General features: G+C 37.8%; 1 protein-coding gene across 11 annotated transcripts in view; it reads right to left on the bottom strand.

The window, feature by feature from the left end:
* PTPRM (protein tyrosine phosphatase receptor type M) overlaps positions 1 to 22571 on the bottom strand; it is a 454976-nt gene that overhangs the window by 257756 nt on the left and 174649 nt on the right. For all 11 annotated transcript variants that reach the window (XM_072327944.1, XM_072327945.1, XM_072327947.1 and 8 more), the window contains 2 exons: positions 19833 to 20007; positions 10944 to 11237 (listed from right to left, as the gene is read on the bottom strand). In XM_072327944.1, the coding sequence (XP_072184045.1) occupies positions 10944 to 11237; positions 19833 to 20007 (469 nt within the window). The remainder of the gene's footprint in view (positions 1 to 10943; positions 11238 to 19832; positions 20008 to 22571) is intronic.

Genomic DNA, 22571 nt, shown 5'->3' with positions numbered 1-22571 from the left:
TTTTTGTAAGCAATTTTTCTGCAAAGAAAACTGAAAGGTTCAAAACTTTTAGGACTCAGTGTTCCCACCTGATTCCTGGATATTTTGTGCTTTTATTGTCCAGCAGAATTGTGCAGTTCCATGCTGTTCCAACCAGCCAAAGCTGCTGGGCCAGGCATCATGCAGTCTGACAGCCAGACAAAAAAGTGAGCTTTAAAATAATGAAATTCACTCTCTGTAACTCTGAAAGGAGGCTGTGGTGAGGTGAGGGACAGTCTCTTCTCCCAAGTAACAGTGAAAGAACAAGAGGGAATGACTGTAAGTTGTGCCAGGGGACGTTCAGATTGGGTATTAGGAAAAACTTCTCAGAAAAGGTGATGAGGCAATGGCACAGGCTGCCCAGGGAGGTGGTGGGGTCTCCACCTCTGAAGGTGTTCAAGAACTGTGTGGATGTGGCACTGAAGGACATGGTCAGTAGGCATGGTAGGTAGGGGTGGGTTGACGATAGGACTTGATGATCTCAGTAATCTTTTCCAACAGTAATAATTCTGTGATTCTATGAAACACAGTAGCATGCCTTTTGTTCATCCACTTGCAACACTCAATACTCTTCAAAACCACCACCAAATTAGAACCAAGTAACTTCTGAATTTAGATCCATTTGACATTGTTCAGCTAGAATTTCAAAAGGTGAGAGATGCACCAACACACTGAGTCAGGAGGTTCAGGGAAGGCAAGCAGAAGGTTCACTTGAAATATGCTAATTGACAACATATTTCTGGTTAGCTGGGGGCTACTATCTGTCTTGCAGGAATTTCATGTGGACGTGGAGACCAAAGAAAATGGGACAACCACTATAATGTGGCAATATTTAGTGCACAAATGCTTCAGAAATTTGATTTCCACTGTCTCTGAGGTATGTTACTTTCCTGTCTCCCAAAATGGATGATGAAGAAGCTCACTGCTGTGGTATAACCTGGCAGTACTCAGCACCACATGGCCATTCACTCACTACCTCCCAGAAGGGATGAAGCAGAGAACCAGAAACAAAATAGAACTCATGGGTAAAAATAATAACTATTTACTAAGACAAAAGAGAAAAATGGAAACTAAAATGCAATTAAAACAATATATATAGCTACAATACAATTACTCACCAACTGACCCACAACACCAGAACAGCCCACCAGCACTGCACGGACTCATCCCTACCCTGACCGACACACAGCAGCCCTCAAGCAGCAACCAGTCCCCAACAACTGCCCACAGCTTTATATCTTTCTGTGTGGTAGTCAGATAGTACAGAATGACCCCCATCCTAATTCTGACCCATTTGCTGGCCCCACCCTGCCAAGCAGCCCAGCCTAGCCCTAGGTGAGCTCCCATCGCTCAGCAACAATTAAACCTTGTTACAGTATTAATGCTGTTTCAGCTGATACAGAGTGTTCTTGATGATAAATGCATTAAAGAAAAGCAAAACCTTGGTAGTGAAATTGAACCCCGCACAGAAGGTAAACAGCTGAAGACCACTCAGTAAAGCTTAATTATGTAGGCTTCTGCCTAAACAAACATTATGTTTACTTCTCTGCATATTTGATTGCTAAGCAGTGATCAAATGAGAATCCCTTTTATTCTTTGCTACAGCCCCCACAACCATTACAGTATGAGGCCACCAACTTCAGCCATCTCTTCTTCATAACACACCTGGCTCTACCACACACAGACCAAGATACACAACAGCTATCTCAGCATCATATAATATGCCACTGGGGTTCCTTGAAGGCTACGTTAAACCTGCTTCCCATATTTCTGTAAAATTCAGATTAATGGAGATTTTCTTCATTAGCAGAACATACACAGCAGAAAAGAGCCTGGGGAGTTAACACAGCATTTCTAAAGCTCCCCCATCACAGTGGGGCTTCTGGCAGTGGTTAATGGCGCGGTACTGTGCTGTCATCATTGTCACTCTGCAAAGGTGGCAGGTCGCAGCCTTCCTTTAGCATCTGAAAATGAATACATCATTTATCCCAGAGGGCCCAGGGAATAAATCTACATAACAGCTCTTCTGGTTACGCTTTCCAAACAGCCAATTTAACGCAAATCGCACTGTCCCATCTAAGTGACAAAATGATATCTTTCTAACAAAAAGAGCCTAAGCTCTTTGCACTCCACAATAGACATGCTGAAAAACTTACTTTGTTGTTGCATGCTCACGTACGGGAAAGAGTACAGAATACATAGTGTATAGAGAAGCAGTTTAGTGGAATCACCTCAGCCTGGTTTTATGGCAAAAGCTTTTGTAATGTTACAGGTCTTAGAGACTAAATCCTCACTGGTCACATATAAATAAAGGAAGAGTGGATTCATCATAGAAGCATAGAATGGTTTGGGAAGGAAGGGATATCACAGCCCACCTAATCTCACCCCGTGCCATGGGCACGCTTCCACCCAGCAGCTCAGCTGCCCAGGGCCCCATCCAACCTTGCCTTGAGCACCTGCAGGGATGGGGCACCACAGCTTCTCAGGGCAGCTGAGCCCTCTTGAATCAAAGCTGACTAAAGTCTTTTAAATTGGTTTTTGTTGTTTGTTTTTTTTTGTCTGTTTCTTTTTTTAAACTTCTCCTTATAATTAATAAGAGACTGCAGCAAATCTGGAGATGGAGCTGTGTCACAGTAGAAATCATATTATCTACTTTCTCTCAAGGGTCATTATGTTTTCTTCACATTCCCTCTACTTGTCAGAAGTGAAATTAATAATTTTGCCCCTCAGGTTTGCTATAAGATGGTGAAGGTTCATTTGTCTGAAAGAGCAGGTTAATTTCTTCCTCTGCAAATGTTTTGAAATGGGAATTTAACAAAGTGAGGAAGTAAGTCTCCATTTATATGACTGTTCTTCACATGACCGAAGACATCTGACGCTTTGTTTACAAACTCCCAGTTCCCACCCCTATGCCAGACCAGATATAATTCTAAGGAAAATAAAACCTACATGCTCTTCCACATTGTAGTGAGCAGCTCCTCAAAACAAACTGAGCTGACAGTAAGGTTTCATGCCCTGTCCTTTACCATCGCTAGAATTCATCTGTGCTCCTACTGCTCTCCAGCATCCATCATAGAGAGGCCCAACAGACCCAGGCCTATTCTGGATTTTTCCTGTCCTCCTCCTACCAGTGCACCTCCCTTCAAGGTGGGGAGGGAAAATGATGTATTTCTCCAACAAAATCTCTGGGTGTTGCAAATGAAGCAAATATATGTACTTAGAGACTGACAAAGATGCAAAAATGTAGGGATTAGTAATTTCTACATAGCATCAGATTGCCAGCTTGCTTGCTGATGTTACAAAATGTGTTTGTGAACACAAGCAGAAGATTCACTGAACAGAAAAACTGAGCTGGGACCAGCCCTGCAAAAAAAAGATCCTTTTGGGATGAAAGGGCAGACACCCTGATAACATCTTATTTTCTAAGAGGAAACATGTATTGTTCCCTATCACTTGTAAACACAAAACTGAACAACCATCTAATAATCTAATACAATGTAGCAGAACTGAAAGCTCTGTGATAAAAGGATTTCCATCACGCTGTATCTCACTGTTCATACAGAGTTGGGTAAGAACAGGAGTACAACATGTGATACATCCCTGTTTGAAAAAGCAGAGTTCAGGGGAATTTAATAGACACCATGTTGACAGCTTTTCTTCAGGGGTTGGAAGTCTAGGTATCTAAGGAGTCCAGGACCCGACCCAGCACTCCAGGTGTGGTCTCACCAGTGCTGAGAAGAAAGATCACCTCTCTTGATTTGCTGGCAATGCTTTGCCTAATAAAGCCCAGGACACCATTAGCAGCAAGGGTACATTGCTTATTCCATGTTCAACTTGGTGTCCACCAGGGCTTTTTCTGTTAAATGCTCTCAAGCCAGCCAGCCTCAGCACATACTGAAGCCTGGGACTGTTCTTTCCCACCCAGGTGCAATACTTAGCACTTTCCCTCACTGAACTTCATGAGATTCCTGCCAAGCTATTTCTCTATCCTGTCTGGGTTCCTCTGGATGGCACCGCAACTGTCTGGCCCATCAGCCACTCTTCCCAGTTTTGTGTCATCTGTAAAGTTGCTGAGGGTGTGCTATTCATACTGTTCATATCTTTAATGGAAATGTTAAACAGAACTGGACCAAGCATAAAGCCCTGGAGCACCCTGCTATTTACTAGCCTCCAACTAGACTTCATGTCACTATCAACACCCTCTGGACCCAGTAATTCAGACAGTTTTCAGTCCGTCTCTCTGTCTGCTCATCCAGTGTATGCACCAACAAATTCTCCAAGAGGAATTTAAGGGAGGTTGTGCTTAAAACCATATGGAAGAGAAGGTAGACAATACCCACTGTTCTCTCCTCATCAGTCATTTCATCACAGAAAGCAAGCAGATTCATCAAACACTAATCTCCCTTTATGAATCCATACTGATCCATACTCTTTCTGTGTTTGGAATTCATTTTCAGGAGTAGATGCTCCATCGACTTCCCAGTAATCAAGGTGAGCCTGAATAGAATGCAGTTCCTTGGGTTCCTCCTTGTCCTTTCTGAAAATAGGAGCATCTTTTGATGCAGCTGCACTTGCGGTGGTTTACAGAAGTTCTTTTTGCTTTTACGTATTTAAAGGACTCTCAGAGGGCAATTTTAGACTGAGGCAAAGAGGAGAACTGGATTAAAATTGATTTCTTATGGGAAGAAGAAACTGGATTGTTTTTTTCTTGACCAAAATCTCTAGTAACACAAGGGGAAAGCTGCTCTTTAAGACGGAGAGAGAAATCAGTAAGGAACAACTTGCATGCTTGTTTCCAGGCAAGTGGCTGTCAAAGAAGAACTCTCTTATAGTATTTAAAGATGGACAAAGTTTTTGTCTTTTTATTTGGACCCTTTTAAAGAAATACTGAGGGACTACTGACATGGAGACATGAATGTACACCCAAATAGTTAATATTTTCATGGAAATCAGATACAATTTATCAGCTTATCTTCTTGAAATCCAAAAACTGATTCACCTCCTCCTACACTGCAGAAAATTCAGTGCTAGATTTTAACTTTCTAAGAAAATGGACCTCACAGGGCAATCATTTATATCAGAAAGGAATTAAAAAAAAAAAAAAAAAAAAAAAAAAAAGAAAGGATGATGCAGTAGCTATTCTTTATCACAAATTTCTATTAGAAAACAATAGAAGAATGTTATTTAACTCTGTAATAAGAAATAATTGAAGAAATGGAAGTTAAGTGTGAAATTTGTTATGGCAAATCAACACAACTTCCTGCTAAACTTTATTATAGAATCAGGTTTGGAATGATGACTTTAGAAATAACTGAACTTTTCCATGGGAAATAACATGGGGTAATATCTTCTACCCTCTTCCTCACAGTTCAGGTGACTACAATCTGAGGTCTAGCTCAGATACAGCACGGCTGTACAACCTTGATTCATACTTAAGGAAACTGCTAATTTTTGTAGAGAAGTACTTGCAGCATAACTTCCAGTTGGTTCTCTCATGATCATAAAACTCAGCAATCTTAAGACTTCATTATATGGCAGAAAAAAACCTGAGCTTGTTCACAGGCTATCCCTGAACATATATGAATACAAAGGTGCAATTTAATTCCCAGTGATACAAAGATCCTTCTTCTTCCCTTGAGACAAAAAGGTCAAAAGATTCAAAGAAACATTCAAAGACTGCAAAAGGCAACCCCTACCTCAACCTTGTGAAACTTCTCTTCGGAAGGAACTCATCTTTCCCAGTAGTGATATGCCAAGGGGAAGGGCGTGGAAATAAGCACTACCACTGAGATTCAAGACAGACCAGTGCATTAACACATTAATTAATGCACATTAACACATTAATAATTTTGCATTAATGCATTAATGCAAAATTAATGACAAAAATGGGATTAAGATGAGGATAGAAGATGGGGAAGATCAACTAGTAAAATGACTGAGTATTCAGAATCTCATACTTTAGAGCCTGAGGACTATCCATCTTGTAGGACACGGCAAGTGCTTCTTCCCACTGGGCTGGAAAAACAGGGTGTCACAGAGCGCAACACAGCAGATGTACGTGCAAGAGCTTGTTGAATTTGCTGGCAGGTTCAAGACAGTTGTCAGACTGTAACGGTTGGATAAAGATATTTTTGGCTGTTTCAACCTGATGCAGTTAGGGACTGTATCATAGAAAGTAATGCACAAATTGTACAGGTTCCCTGAAGTAGGGGACTAGGGGGAGATTGACAGTTTGCACTTTGCATTTGGATCAAGCTACAGCTTTCAACAGTGAACCTATGTTGTCTATGGAAACACTGATTTCCTGTAGAGTTTACTAACAGGCTTCAAACCTTATATGCTTGTAAGTTATGCACTCCTTTTAGCAGTGAAAAGGAGAAAAACAGGGATCTTAATGTTCTTGAGTAAAAATAGGGTGGTTGTTCCAGTTCATGATTGACAATTTTCAGGGTCTGGTAAGAGGGGATGAGCTTTTCATTGATCTGGGGGAAGAGAAGACTCATTCCACTATTAAGCACTTTGGCACATGCAGATGGTTTCACCATGCCAGGGGAAACACAGCAGGGGCAGCACAGAAGTAGGGAATAAAGCTTGGCACCTACGAAAAGTCCTCCCCTGGAGCCAAAGCAGTAAGACAAAAAAACAAACAAAAAAGCATAATATTTAGAAGCGTTAGTTAAAAAGAGTTCCTCTGCTCTGTTCTTCCGGACATAACAAGTCTTCTACAGTAACGGTTTACACCTAACTTGTCGCAGTGATTCAAGAGCTCAACAGAACTGGAAGTAACAGCTTTCCTTCTGACAAGCTCAGGTAAGAAGGTAGAAGAGACAGCAAAAAGAATCATAGAGTCACCAGAGTTGGAAAAGACCTCCAAGATCATCCAGTCCAGTCATCCACCTACTACCAATGTTTCCCCACTAAACCACATCCTTTAGTACATCTAAACATATCTTCCAAGAAGGAAGAAGTAGGTACAAAACACATTTTATCTTATTCATCCTTTATACTGCAACTTAAGTTTTATTATCATAGAACCACAGGATCATAGAATGGTTTGGGTTGAAAGGGACCTTTAAGATCATCTAATTCCAGGCCCCTGCTATAGGCTGGGACACCTCCCTCTAGACCAGGTTGCTCACAGCTCCATCCAGCCTGGCCTTGAACGCTTCCAGGGAGGAGGCACCCACAGCCACTCTGTGCAACCTGCTCCAGGTCTCACCACCCTGTACCTTTATGGATGGCTCCACTGATTTGGGGTCAGATTTAGAGAAGTTTTGGTTCTGTATTTTTTTAGACATGCAAGGATTCACAATATATTACAGTAATGGATAACAGCTTTTATTTTTATTTTGGTAACTACTGACGTTCAGATCATCAAACTGTCCCATGTGGCAGAGCAACTGTTGGCTCTGCACTTAGATATGGGGTAATAACCTCAATTCAAATGTTTGTGCAGCCATTTCACTGCTTTCAATGGTGGGCAAGTGGGGTCTCTGCAGCAGTGAAAGGCACAGAGAGTCTGACACTGAGCAAGCAGACTGATTCCTCACATAGTGCTATCTGAAGTGTGAAGAACTCTAAGTGGGGTCTACTATTTTGTAATTAACATTTTACAAACATACTAGAGTGAAAATGCATATAAGGATAATTAAGAGATACACAGTGTAACTGCAGTGTTCTCTCACATAGCTCCTGTTTTCCTGATCATTTTCCCCCCTCCTCCTATCTTCTCCCTGCACCTTTCTCCCTCCATTTTTTTTTTTTTTTTTTTTTTTTAAATAGCATTACTCTTCTATGTTCATAACACCATATAAGAAAACTGTGAGAAGAGGGAGCTTTAAACACAGCGATTCAAACTCCAGGCAACCAGGGGATTGCCTGTATCTGGGGGAGGGTGGTGCAAAAAACAAACATTATTTCTTAGTCTCATTCAAATATAGTTTACAACAGTGAAAAAGCAATTAACTCCCCCCCCTTTTTTTTTTTTCAAACTTGCACTCCAAACTCCAGGTTAAATCTAAATCTGATCTGAATGTAACTCCTCAGCAGTCCTGAACATTATACTGAAAGAGCACTTACATTTATATTACTTTTCATCAGAAAGAAGAAAAGCACTTCAGAAAGTAGGTAACTGCTCCACTGAGGGCAATGCAGGCAAATCTGGAGAGATGTTTTTTCTTCATTTTCTTTGCATTCTAATTATCGATTCTTTTATTTACTAAAGTTACAGACAGGACTTGTCTATTACAAGCCCTGAAATCTCATTCCACTAAAATGAAAACATGTTTCAAATGCTTTGGAGAACTATTAAGATTATTGAATGTCTTGCCTACTGCTTTAAGTCTCAGAGTGGTTCAGTAGACCCCTGGGGAACAGACAAGCAGCATACAATTATCACAGTAATTAAAAAGGTGCAATGACTCTTCTCTTAAAGACTCCTGTTTTATTAATTCTATGGTATGCTTTAGAGACTGGCATTATTTTACTCCTACCCAGCTTAATTATACTTTCATTAGTTTATCAGCATCTCTTTTTAACCCCTCGGGCCAGTTATTAGCATGTCACTTGCTAACAGTTAACCAATAACCACTATACCTTCAAAGCAGTATCTTCTGCTATAAAAAAGCCAATTTGTTGGGACTGTTTTAATACCATCTTCCATTTAAATTTTTCAGTCAGACATTGTTTTTTGCTTTTAATTTAAGAGGGCTACTCTTTAGGTTAATGAAAACACAAATAATGCTGATACATTAGAAGACTTTACCAGGTAATAAAATACTTCCAGTACATACTGTTTTATGAGGCTGAATGCATGCTTTAATACTCAACAGTATGTACCACTGCAGTGAACAGAAAGCATACGATATTCTTAAATACAGCTTAAATTCTGGATTTCTTTCTCTGCCCTGGGTCCCATTGGAACTGAGCTACTTTGCCTGCCTGGCCTTGAGGCTTTCTATTTTTTCCATTTCTTCCCTGCAGTGCATAGACTGTGGGTGGGCAGGAGGGGAAATAGCTATGACAGTTGACCTAAACCAAAAAAACATCCACGCTGTATGATGTCATGTTTAGCAACAAAAGTTCCATGAAAGAAGGAGGACGGGAGGATGTCCATATGGGATTATGCAATTTGTTTTCTCAAGTAACATTTATGTGGGCCAAGCTACAACTTCCCCCTCCCCCCCCCCCCTTCCTTCTTTTTTCCACAGAAAGTAGCTAAGTAAGCAACTGCTGATGTGAAATAGTGAATAAAATACCTTATTTTCCTACCTTATACACACAGCTTCTGCTTCACTTATCTGACTTTTATGCCAACCCTCAAGTTTTGTTGCCCTCTTCTATGTTCTGCCTGTCTGCAGCAGAGGTGACAGAGCAAGCAGCGGTGTGGGTGCATGGCTGCTGACCATCTCTATAACTTTAGTGCAAACAGGCTCATGTGCACAGCACCCTTTGTTACAGAATCTCAACATAGAAGAAGATAAACTATGCAGAAGAACTGGCTTAATTTTAAAGTACAAGAAGTACATCAGTACTAAATATATACAAATCTTATGTAGATAGATAATTTTATTATGAAAGGCACAGTGACCTAGAAATGCTCCTGAAGGATACTCCAATTAATTTTTATGCCCTAGTTTTGACTAAACTGTTGTTACTTTAGTCTAATAAAGAAAGTCTGACAAATACTGATGATAGCTACGCTGAATTTCCTATTAGTATTTTTCATTAAATACTGCTTTCCAACAATGAAAAGAAGAAAGAAACCACAAAGAATATCATATGGTTAGCACTTATGTAAGCTTGCATCTCCAAAGCCGGGATTCTGAAAGGAGGCACTTTTCACTTCATATTTGGCATCACACCAATCAGTTAAACTGAAATTACATTCAGCCATGGGTAGATGGCCAAGTCACTTTATAAACAGTAACTTTACTTCCACATGCCATGGAAATACTCCAATATTTCAGTTTTAACTTATAAATTCTCACAGTATCATTCGAAAGACAAAGAATACCCACCAGGTATTCATAATATTAGGACCAATAAGCTAATACCATTTGCTCAGTCATGTTTCTTCTAGGTATGCTTCTATCTCCTACCAATTTTACTGCAGCAGAAGAGAGGATTCAAAAAACTGGGGAAAAACACTAATGACAAAAAAATCCAGGTCACAATATACTCTATTATTTTGGAGCAGCTGAATTCCAAATTTATATCACTTCTACTCTTTCCTTGTTTTTTTTTTTGTTTTTTTTTTTTCCCTTTACATAATAGGTCTTCTTTGTATCTTTCTCAAGACAGAGGTCAGCACTATTAATTATAACGTCCAAAACAGACGCCAAGAGAGCTTTGCAACTCAACAGATCACACCACCTTATTTTATGACAAGGCATGATGTCAGTCACTCAAGAAAGCAGTACTCTTCTAAAATTTATCTGTCAATTGAGACATAACCTTTGCTGTAACTTTACCTACAAAACTCTTCCACTTTACCTACAAATTTGATAACCCTGGCATTGAAAAAAAGCAAAATAAACTCAATCCAAAACAAACAAAACTGTTCTCATAACAATAAAGAGAAACTAACCTGTCTTCCCAAACATACACTAACGAGCAGAGCGTAATGAAAGGAAAAAATCATCAGTGGAATACTGCATACATAACCGTAAAAGTTGCTCACTACAGCACTCTGATCACTTTAAGGCATAAACGAGTATGATTTAACCTACAAAATATTGTGGCACTGAAGGTTTATTTCAAAGACATCCTGACTACCAAAAGGTAAGATGTTATACATAGAAACATTCAGCCATACTTCCTGCAGTGTTCCAGTTCAACAATCACAGTAAAAGCTGATAGTAAAATAACATGTTTTCAACTCTAGAGCGATGCTTGCAACTTTCCAATCACTTCTGAGTACTCACCAGCACATTTCGTTCTTGTTTTGAGAGCTGGCCCAGGAGATCCAGTTCCTCCTTCACCTGGTCTTGTAAGTAACACACTGATTTCATATTCTGTGTCAGGATCCAGGTGTCCAATCTTATAGCTTGTGGAGTCCACAGGTTGTATGTCATACCAGCTGCCACTTGAAGTTCGATACTCAACTTCCCTTTGAATAATGGGTCCATCTCCATTGATGGAATTGGCATTCAACTGTATCCACAAATAAGTCGCACCAACTGAGGACAGTTGAGGTGGAGCAATAGGAACTGGTGGCTCTGAAACATAATAAGTCACAAAAAGCAGCTGATTACACAGGCATTTTTTCTAGTTTCTAAAGTATTCAGACAAACAATGGATTTCATACCATATTAGAGCTGCAGACTACATAAAAACGCAGCTATGAAGAAATTGTTACTGCAGATTACCTTACTTGTTTTCCATAAATTGCAATATGCAAAGTCTTCTCCTTAGGCACTTAGAGATTTTAACCTGAAGCTTATAGAACTTCATACTGTGTGTGACTTGAGTTCTCCTATTCATTTGACATTAAATGGTATCTTTTATCTTCCAGTTTAAAATAAAAGCTGATCTCATGTTTCCTTATCAAAATACAGTTCTTACTGAATGCTAACATAAAGCCTACTCAAAAATAACATTTTAAAGTAAAAATTCATATTTTAGTCTATTCTTAAACATAACAGTGACTTTTGCCTGAAAACAAAATTAATTATTTTCATTATTTTTCATGGACTGCAATATCCAGTCTTCAGAATTCAGTGTAAGCAGAATAAATACAGTATTTTTTAAGTTCTATATCCTGGTTAAGCAGAAAGGGCTTCTAAATGAGAGTTGGGGGAATTCTCAAGTCTACTATTTCATGTAATGGCTTATTTCCACTAACACACAGAAGCAACATTCTGTCTCACTAAGGAAGCATACATGTGATCTTCAGATAGCTTGCACTCTAAAAGTAAGATTAAAAGTAAGATAATAAAACTTCTTTTAATTATTATATAATGGACATCTTCTTTCAAATTAAGACTACAGAAATAATTTGCAGGCATCATTTCTTTTTAAAGCTAAATAACACATTCACTTTTTCCCTACTGATTAAACACAGAATTACTCTGCTGTTTCAAGCATCACATCTGCATAAAATTCCCTTTCCCAACAGTTAAATACATTCAAGTAGAATGAAACCAAGCTGCTGAAATAAGGCAGTTTTTGATCCAATAGTCTTAACATATCTATCAGCAAACACTGCCACCTTCTTAAGGCTACACGGAATAGTTAATGAAAGCAGAACATTTGTCTTCCCTAAGCTGTAGATTCAGATTTATTCTCTTCTGCTAACCACTTCCCCAAGTGATGAGCTGCGGGTAGTCAAATGGAAAAGAAGATCAATTCAGCTATTTCATCATTCTCCCAAGAACTTTGGAGCCAGACTTAAAGCAAAGAACATAAAAGAATGAAGCGCTGGCAAGAAAGGAACTCTGGAAATAAGTATTAATATTTCCCTAGAAATAGAATTGCCATTTTAACACACACCTAATTGCCCTAGATGCCACTTTCTTCTTTTTTTTTTCCCCACTTACAGAAAGAGTACTCAACTCACAGAGCACTGAGCATTCTGAACATCACCTACGAACTTCACAGAACAGTGGTGTTTCTAATTACTGCTGTATACTTTTACATAAACTTTAATCTGTGCAACCTGCTAGCAATTGCTGAAACATGACATCACAAAGTTGCAAAGACAGGTGTTTGCACTACTCATTTTCATCTTAATAAAATTAATTGATTACCATCATGAAGAACACAATATAGTTGGCAACAATCTGGAACGTTTCCAAAGATGTCTACTAATTATTACTGACTCGAATAGATAGAATGATGGATTAAATATATTCAACTGCATACAGGAAAGAGGAATCTTGTTTACTATTTCAGATCACTAAGGAAAACAGTGTTACAAACCAGTAGCAATGTATAGCAAACCGATACTAGCTTTTGGTTCAGCACACGTTGCAGCTTCCTTGAAAACAGAGCTCCTGAAGTACAGAAACCATGGCTTCATACAATGATAGTGTGCCTGGAAACCATTCTGACTTGACACAAAATGATTTAGCATCAATTTAAATCATTAGGCTGTTTTGTGAACCAAGACATGAAATGGAACTTTTATAGAGCATCCTAAGGCATTTAGTTAGCCATGCTGAAAGAACAGTTAATTACTTTCAAGTTTCAAATGCTACTAAAGGCTGCTGAAGTTCCATTCAAAATGCGAACTCAGGAGTTAGGTCGCTAAGGTTAGTGGTTACACCAATTCATTCCAAGTATTACAAGGACTTGCAGTAGTATTTTATCATATTTTTAACCCTTGGGGTATATTTTTCATTCCTTTGTGTTCAAAGTGCAAAAGGTTAATTCAAGTTGCATGATTTCAGCAAAGCTTGCATTCAGTACAGTTTATTTAATACTAGAAGTGTAGTTCAAGACTACAAGTAGTCCTTTTGTTGGAGATCAAAGTTACATAGAATGAACTTTTCAGTATAAATAGGATGCTCCTCATTAAGTGACAGATTAAAAATATGACCATACACTTTTATACAAACCGTGTAATACCAAATACAAAGAGCTGGTTCTTCCTTTAGTCTGAATTAGTATATTTTTTAAGGATGCTGAGAAATTTGAATCACATAGGAAAAGTACCGGAATGCATCATCACCACCTTTCATGGAAAACAGTTTCACTGATGGCCACTGAGGCAGTGTCAAATAAATACCCCTAAAAAATGTTTTACAATTAAAATCTTTATAAACATGGTTTGATAGACCTGTTTCTCTGTAACCAGGTGCAATCAGGGAAAAATTTCAACTGATTGCAGAAGGTGGAAGATTACAGCAATAGCACTTCAATATGATCCTGTAGTTTAAAGAGTTGTTGTAGATATTGTAGACCTTTTTTTTTTGTAACAGAAGAATAGATGTAAATAAAGCCATTCAGAAAAATCCTTTAAAGATAAGTTTTAAATAGATATTAATTAAGGAAAAAAAAAAAAAAAAAAAAAAAGTTTAATTTCCAGAAATTCAATGCTTTTCATACTTCGGACAGACAAGTGACCTGTTCTTGAATTTTGAGATGAATGTCAATGGGCAAAATCCCTTATGGAAATAAAATACTGTCCACCTTACAAAAAGCCAGATGTGTCAAAATGCAATGACTGCAGATAAGAAAAATGTTTTAGGCAGATCCTTTAATGTCACCCTACACTGATTCAATCAACTACAGTAAGAGAAAAAACGACAAAGCCCTATGATAAGGAGCAGCCTCTCTCATACAACGGATAAAATATTAAGCCACAGACACATAGAAACCACTTATGCACTTCTACACTAGTTGCAAACACCCTTGTAAGAGCAGCTCCTTTATTTACATTGCTCCGTGTTTTAAATTATACAGAACTTCCAAACATTTTCTACAAGATCCTAATATCTTTGTGTTTTGCAGCTCTTTTAAAATTTTAATGGGCAGGGGAAAAATATCACACTGAGATGCCAGTGGAGATAATGTAAATCTCAGAGATTTAACTGATTTATAAAACACACAAAAACAGGCATTTATTGTCCAGGGCCCAGAAGAGCTCATTTGAAATATGGAAAAATCTACTCTGGTAGCAGCAGTAACTTTATTTTTAAAGTAAGAAATGTGGAGAATAAAGCTATGCCACATTTGGAGGAAAGAAATATCTATCCTGCAAGCTAATTTTAATTTAACAGTGACTGTTAGAGAATGACATGATAATCCCACGCAATATTATTTAGCACATAATGAGTACATGATGTAAATGATGGTAAAACAGGACATCAATCATCTCTGATGCTATTTCCACATTAATAACTTATTACATAATTACAATTCATATTAAACTAATTATTGTCTTGAAATAATCTACATCAGCTTTATATATACAACTACACATACACAACTGCATTATCTATATATGAGCATACAGACCAAGCAAACTGGTGCTTTGGACATTTTCTGAAAACCCTCAAGCTGAGACATAAACCCATACTGAAAAATATCTGCCTGAAGTCAATTTGCCAAGATTATGAGCATCTGAAAGCAGCACTTCATGACAGGTAACAGTAAAAAGAATTTGTGAAAATAAATAAATAAATAAATAAATAGTATACAGGCAAACTGACGGACCCAGAATGTGAGATTCATTAGCAAAAGAGAAAACAGATCTAGGTATTATCTGCGTATATTTAATGTAGGATAGCAGCCAATACCTCAGATAAGCAATTTCTAATATTTACTTCCCTTGTACTGATCTCAAAATGACTTTGCCCTCCAGCATACAGTCTTTGTTCTATGGGTTCAGTCTCCAGTTCTGTTCCTTAAATCTTTCATTTGAAAAGATGCAGACATTTAAGCTGCCAACATTACAGATGGCTACCTCTCTATGCCCTTGCTCAAAAATCTAACAAAATTCCCTTTAACCAATTTGACACCTAGGTTTACCTTGTTTGAACTCAATAAGCAGTCTGAACTCTGCAATAATCTGGTATCTGCTCAGACAGGCTCATTCTGTTCTCCTAAATCCAATCTGCATTGGATCTGCCTGCTATTAGAAAAATTCAACGTCGGGACTGTATGTAGAAGTCTAATTTACTTCAGCAAATACATTTAATCAATTCCACCTTACTGTTTTCCTTTTGCTCACTGTTTGATTACCTTTATGTCATCTATTAGATAGAAACTGCTGGGTTTTTTTACAATAAGTGGGTGATCTGACAAGGCCAATTTCATGTCTCCCATTAGATAAAGTGACATTTCAATCCAACTCTCTGACAAACTTAGATGAGGATACTGCGTAGTTTGAACACATGCACAATGACAAAGCACTTGTCTTTTCAGCCTTTCCTATCAGAACAAACACTTGGGTAAAATTGAAAATCTCCCATTTGGGATTTATTTAAATAGAGCAATCAATACTTTATTTCACCACTTTCTAAAGGGCATATAAGAGAACAGAAACAAGTTTTTTAAAAAAAATCCTTTTATTTTTCCTTCATGTTTGGAGCCCAGCTAATTGTTCGCTGACAGGGGTTTTGCTCATTAACTAGACAATATTCATGTTTACAGTTCTTTAGTAAGATAACATGGGATTAACTGACAGCTTTTTAATTGCTTTTCCCTCCTCCCCCTCACAGCAAATAAACCTTGTTAGAACCATATCTGTTCAGGTAAAAAAGAAAGAAAAAAAAAAGAATAATGAAAGGAACATTTGTCAGCTTCTTACATATCTATCATCCTCAAAATTAAGATTTAATTCCTATTCCTTTGTAATTTCTGGTTTGGTTTGCAGTGGCTCATAATGACATTATTCCTGTTGATTTCAAAAACTCTTGGATCTGGCCTCCAGTCTATACAACATCGTGTCAAGGCAGAACTGCAAACTTTAAAGACGTTTACATAAGAATGTATTTACGAGTTCACTTACAGGAAGTTCCTATTTAGTGAAACTATGCCTACAATGAAGTAGTGTGAACAATGTACAGTTGTAACCTACTCTGCTGTGTAGATGTCTTTAAGTCTCTACTTAAAGGCTAAGACATTTTGGAAAAAAAACAAATACCTATTTATATGTTTATTTTCAATTTGTATTATAAGCTCAGTAACCAAAAGATAGCACAATAAATGTGATGAGATTTAGAATACTGCATCCAGTTCTGAGCTCCCAAGTTCCAAAAAGACAGGGATCTAGAAGGAGTCCAGCAGAGCACCACAAAGATGATAAAGGACCTGGAGCATCTTCCGTATAAGGAAAGGCTGAGTAACCTAGGTCTGTTCAGCCAGGGAAAAAGCAGACTGAGAGGGGATCTGATCAATGTTTGTAAATATCTAAAGGGAGATGGGAGGCAAATGGATGAGGACAGGTTCTTCTTGGTTGTGTGTAGCAATAGGACAAGGAGTAATGGTCTAAAGCTTAAACATAGGAAGTTCTGTAACAACATGCAGAACAACTCCTTTACGGTAAGGGTGATGAACCACTAGAACAGGTTAGGTTAGAGAGTCTCCTTCTACAGAGATATTCAACATCCATCTGAACCCTATTGTAGGGTACCTGCTTTAGAGAGGGGGGTTGGACTTGATCTCTTGAGGTCCCTTCCAACCCCTGCAAATTCTGTAATTCTGTGAGATGACTCTCTAACTTAAAAACATTAGGTCTGATTCTCCTGTCAGTACAGCAATACAATTCCAGAGAAATTCCACTTAGTCAGCTTGGTTACCCCAGTGCGAATGAGGAGAATTAGATTCATCATTTCCAACACTGTGAGGGGAGCAATTAAATCACTGTTTCTACACATACTATTATTATCAGTAATTCCTAAGTAGACTCAATGTTACATGCAGTATGGGTATATGTACATTTCTCATTATTTATTGATGGTGATAATCTAAAATATATTTTGCTGCACTTAAATCAATCCATTAGCTTTGAATTCTGCCAAATAACATTACAGAAAAGCTGCTGAAGAAAATAGGAAATACAGTTTCTTAATTATACACCATCAGTAACAAAGCATATTTACTAATTAATAATTAGTTCCTAGTGCTGCTATTTAACTATAGTTATCTAAGGTTTTACAGCACAATGGTTAAAATGGGCCTTTTTAAGTCAGAAGGAATGACCTGCAGGTGCTCTCATAGAAGCTCCAATACAGGCAACAGGGATTAACCATAATTACTTTGCCACTCTACAAGTAGTTAATGGGATTACACCCTAAGGCTATGCAATTGCTCAGAGTGCTCAGTACAAATTTTCTGAAAGAATCTGGATAAACAGAAGTGCTTTAATGATATGCTTTATAATTTCATCTACTGCACCACAAAAGGAACTCTAATAAATTAAAGCACTCTGAATCAAAGAAATTGAGAACACTTAACTACTTTGGTTTTCTGCATCTCCTGTCATGGATGTTGTCAATATTCTATCTGTCTCATTCAGACTCATTTATTCCACTGGCCTGCAATGCTGTAGAGTCTGAAAGATGCCTTATTCTTGGTGGGGCGGGTACATTTCTTCTTTCTTTCCTAAGTTCCATATATCTCTTGCATCTTCTTCTGGTGACCAAGAAGATAAGTAATCTGTAGATCTCCAAGATAAGTAATCTACAGCCCAAGCTTATTTTTCTCCAATCAACTAAAAAAATCCTAAACCCACATTCATCTTACATTGTTCTAGGGATTTCATCTTTCCATTATTCCAATCCCCACATTTTTCTTAAATATCCTCCTCCAATTTTTATTTAATTGAAAAAACTCAAGCATAACTACAGCCTGTTAGCCTTCCTACCTCTCTCCTCTATGAGAATTCTACTGTCCTGTTCTCTGCCTCACTTTCGTTTTTCTTTTTGTAACTTTTAAGTTTGATTATTTATTGTTCCCCCTGTTCTTCAAACTTCTCCTTCAATGCTATTTTCTTGTACACATACTTTATATATTGTCTTCAGGAACAAGATCTGTGGCACATTTCCAGATATATAACACTTATCCCATACTTTGCTTATCAACATACATATAAATTACCTGAACAAAATGAGAAATAATTTGGGAAAAGGATCATATCATATAAAAGCTCTGAAAAATTCTACAGTTGTCAGCATGCAAAATTACTGAAGAGATAGGGAAAATAAAGGAGCGAATCCAAGATCAACTAATAATCAAGTCCCTTTTTGAGTGTACTTTTTGCGGTGAGAACCACACTGAATACGTTCTGATTCTTTACTTACAAGAGTGAATTGTAAGAAATGTCAATCTGCATCTTAAATCAAAAGATAAAACCTAGAGCAGAATTTGGAAAGCAGAGTATCAAAAATACTACTCAGGAATTAGATTCTTGCTTGTGTTACTCCTTTGCCTATACACTTCTTCAATATCATAAGAACAGCTATATGTTTTCATCAAAACTGTAGAGCCAAAAGAAAAAAATCCTATTAAGCAAGCAACACAGTTTCTAAAACCAGAGAACGCATAATAGATGCAACTGTGTCCTTCCTAATATTCATTGCGGAAAAGAACACACTCTCAGTGGATTCAATTTTAGGGCACTCCTTCTCTCCTTGCCATTTCTGATGAAACTGTTCTCAGGAAGAGAAAGATCCTTTAGCCCTTCATCCTGCTGTTTTCTTTTTTAGGCACAGAACTGACCAGAAAGGGAAGACATGTAGCACAATAATGTGGCTCACCAAACTTGGTGCTACAAAATATCCTTTTTCTCTGAAAGAACAAAAAATAGCACTGAATTCCTTCAAAATATTAGTATAAATAAGAAACAACCAAATCCAATTAATATTAAGAAATTGTTTTAGCACTGTTTTCTACAAGGAAGGACATTCTTATGCCCATTTTATTCACATATGAGAGTTTCCTGATGTTTTAAAAAGTCTCTCTCTGCATGTTGGAAAATGTTTACTTTCATTGTAAAGTTTTCAGATTTTGAACTAAGTATAGTTTTAAAAATGTTATCTCCACCATGGAAGTAAATAGCCAGTATTAGATTCACATCCTCCAAAAAATCTTGCGGATATGCTCTTAAAACCAGAAATGCCATCTGAACAGTACATTTGAGGGAGATATTTAAATCAATGACCCACAACTAACCAGTTAATTAGCTCTGGTTTCTTCTGTCATTTCCTTGCTACAGCTGAATAAACTAATATGATTTACACAAACAGTCTATTTATTAAACCTTTCATCAACTGCAATGAACTACGGGTGACATCCTTATTAAACTAGCAATTGCAGGTCCTTATTCAATACCCCAAGCACAAAATAGCGATCCGATTGTGAAATACCTTTCACTATTAGTTCTGCATAGTTCGATACTCCAACTCCTCCTTCTGTTCGAATCATGCAGCGATAGTTGCCAGCATCCCGCTTCGTGGCATTTACCACATTAAAAAGAGCTACAAACCGTCGAACATTGAACACCTTTATGTTCTTCAAAGGTGCATCTCTCACGTAAATACCCTAGGCAAAGAAACAAAAATAAAGAATATTGTTAGTCACGCTTTAAAAAACAAACAAACACAAAAAACACTAAAAAACAATTTCATTTCCCTTAAGCTCCCCAAGAGAGGAGGAAAGGTGAAGGCAGAAGTCTGTACTATTACTTGTACAGATGTTTACACTGTGCGAGACTCTACTGCCTTCCCATGCGAGTTAAAACATTCATCATCAGTGGGCGACCACTCATGCGGAACAGCTGCTTTCAACTCTTTATAGATTAACTAATACAAAAATTGGAGAGCAATGTAACATTTTACTTGCTTGGCTTACCTTACACAAGTACTTAAAGTTCATTGGTTTTTGCTTTATTTTGGTCTTCCTAAAGAAGGATAAAACAGCATACACTGTCTCTATTTTCTGTTCTGCACATCTGCTATTCAGCATATGCATTTGGCAGAGCTTGCATAGAAATCTAAGTGTATGGTTGTCATATAACAGAACCTACACTTGGGATTATCAGCAAGTCAAGTGGAAGACACTTGCCACAGATTTACCAGGTGAATGACTAGGAAGGCTGTAGTTGTCTCAATTTCCCAGTTTCTCAGCACAGTACTGGGAACCGGGCAATTTTTAATCCAGTGCAACATCTTGCTCTCAATTCAACATCTTGCATGCGCACAACAAGAAAATTATCTACATAAAGCTGAGGAGCACAAGGCCCCTATGTCCTGGCCTGCTATGTCCTGTCATCCAATGAATGTCTGGAAGAGAGCGGAGTAGATGCAAAAGGACAAAGGGATAGAGGTGACATCTTGCCACATCCTCTGATGTGAAGCTGAGGGTTAATAGACAGCTCTTACATCCTCACCTGAACTCATCCTCTAGCTAGCCATGAAATAGACTAGATCCACTAGGAATGGTCAAAGAAACTTCAGAAAATATAATAACCCAATTATTATAGATGGTTTAAAAAATTACACTACTTAAAACAGTTATTCAAACAAGTAATGTGCACTTTCCACACAAAATAAGCTTTTCAATAAACTGAAGCATACTGCCATTATTAAAGAAATATAAGAAGGAACCATGGAGAGCCCAGGCAAGCACCTCTCCAAAGATTTTATCCTTGGGAAGGCATACGAAAACTTATGGTATTTAATATACCAGTTATTTTTGGTAGCTTTCCCTGATTTCAGGAACTTCAGGAAGAGCAAGGATCCTGTGCTAGCTTCCTTAAACTGTCAACACAATTGGTGATGTCTGTTTCTTTGCCTTGGATCCAACAGAATTTAAGACCTACATAGGAAACACCGACTTCAATTTGTTATGGCCTTCACTTGTCAGCATACTGAAAGTAACCTTAAAGTACCAGGTACCAGGAGAGCTACAAGAAAAAGTCACAGTAAATTAAACGTATCCATAATCACAAAACCAAGTCAAAGTTAATCATGCCATTGATGCTAAAGAAGCAGGATAATTAATCATAAATCCTGTTTGCATTCTCTTAACACCGTAAGGTGAGAGTTATTTCCCCTTAAAAAATAAACATGGGTGACACATAGCTTATTTAAAAGAACAAAAAACAACCTATACAATGCCCAAAGAATGTACCGCTATGCTTTAAAATTTATTGAGACTACTACCTGACAACTACTTTAGATTACTGCCAGCTCCTTAGAATTCCTAGAATTCCAAGCTGCAGATCAACTGACTTCTCTGACGTAGTACTTACTGAAAGCAAAACTTGGAAAGAAGCATTCAAAACAACTGTTGCAAAACTACTGTTTTTACTGATTTTACCACTTCATTATCATTCAAGAAAAAGCAGTAGGAAATACCATGATGCAAGTTGATTAAGTTATTTATGGTTTTGGAGAATTAACGTTATTTAAAATCACATATATGTTTAAATTGTTACAAAAGTGACTGCTTAGTCCCAATTATCAGAGCTGCTAAGCACAGATCATTGCTTTAAAGTGTGTTTTTGCCGTTCTCATACTATAAAGACTTGTGCTTATGTTGCATCTGCCCATGATAGCTTTTTCCTTTCTCTATCTGCAACATCAGGAAGCTCCGCATGGGCTATGTCCTCCTGCCAAGAAATCTGTAAATAACTCTCTAGGGAACAACTTGCCATCACACATACATTAATTCTAGCACCTACACTAGCTCAGTTGATTTCAAGTGTGAACAAGAACCTCTGCATTCCAGCTGCAGTGCACACCTACCGCTCATGTGGGGCTTCCATGGCCAGAATTTAACAAGATCCTCACAAATTACAACACAACTGAAGAACTGCGCAAATATTTTATTATTTAGAATCATAGAATTGCTCAGGTTGGAAAAGACCTTCAAGATCATCAAGTCCTAATGCAACCACACCATACTACCCTAAATTTAGGCATCCCAGTTTAGCTATTGCTGTTCATTCACCTAAATGACAAAGGCTACAGGATACTGTTAAAGGGAGGCAATGCCACAAGGCAGGATATTCTCTGTCTTATTCTGGAATAGCCAAACACACAAAGAGAGGAGACCAAGGAAAAGTGTGATGCATTCACACTCCCTGCTGACTCCACACAGAG

This window comes from Excalfactoria chinensis, chromosome 2 (genome assembly GCF_039878825.1).
Source record: "Excalfactoria chinensis isolate bCotChi1 chromosome 2, bCotChi1.hap2, whole genome shotgun sequence".
NCBI lineage: Eukaryota > Metazoa > Chordata > Aves > Galliformes > Phasianidae > Excalfactoria > Excalfactoria chinensis.
Note: the sequence above shows the minus strand (reverse complement) of the source record. Positions and strands in the feature narration are given on the sequence as shown.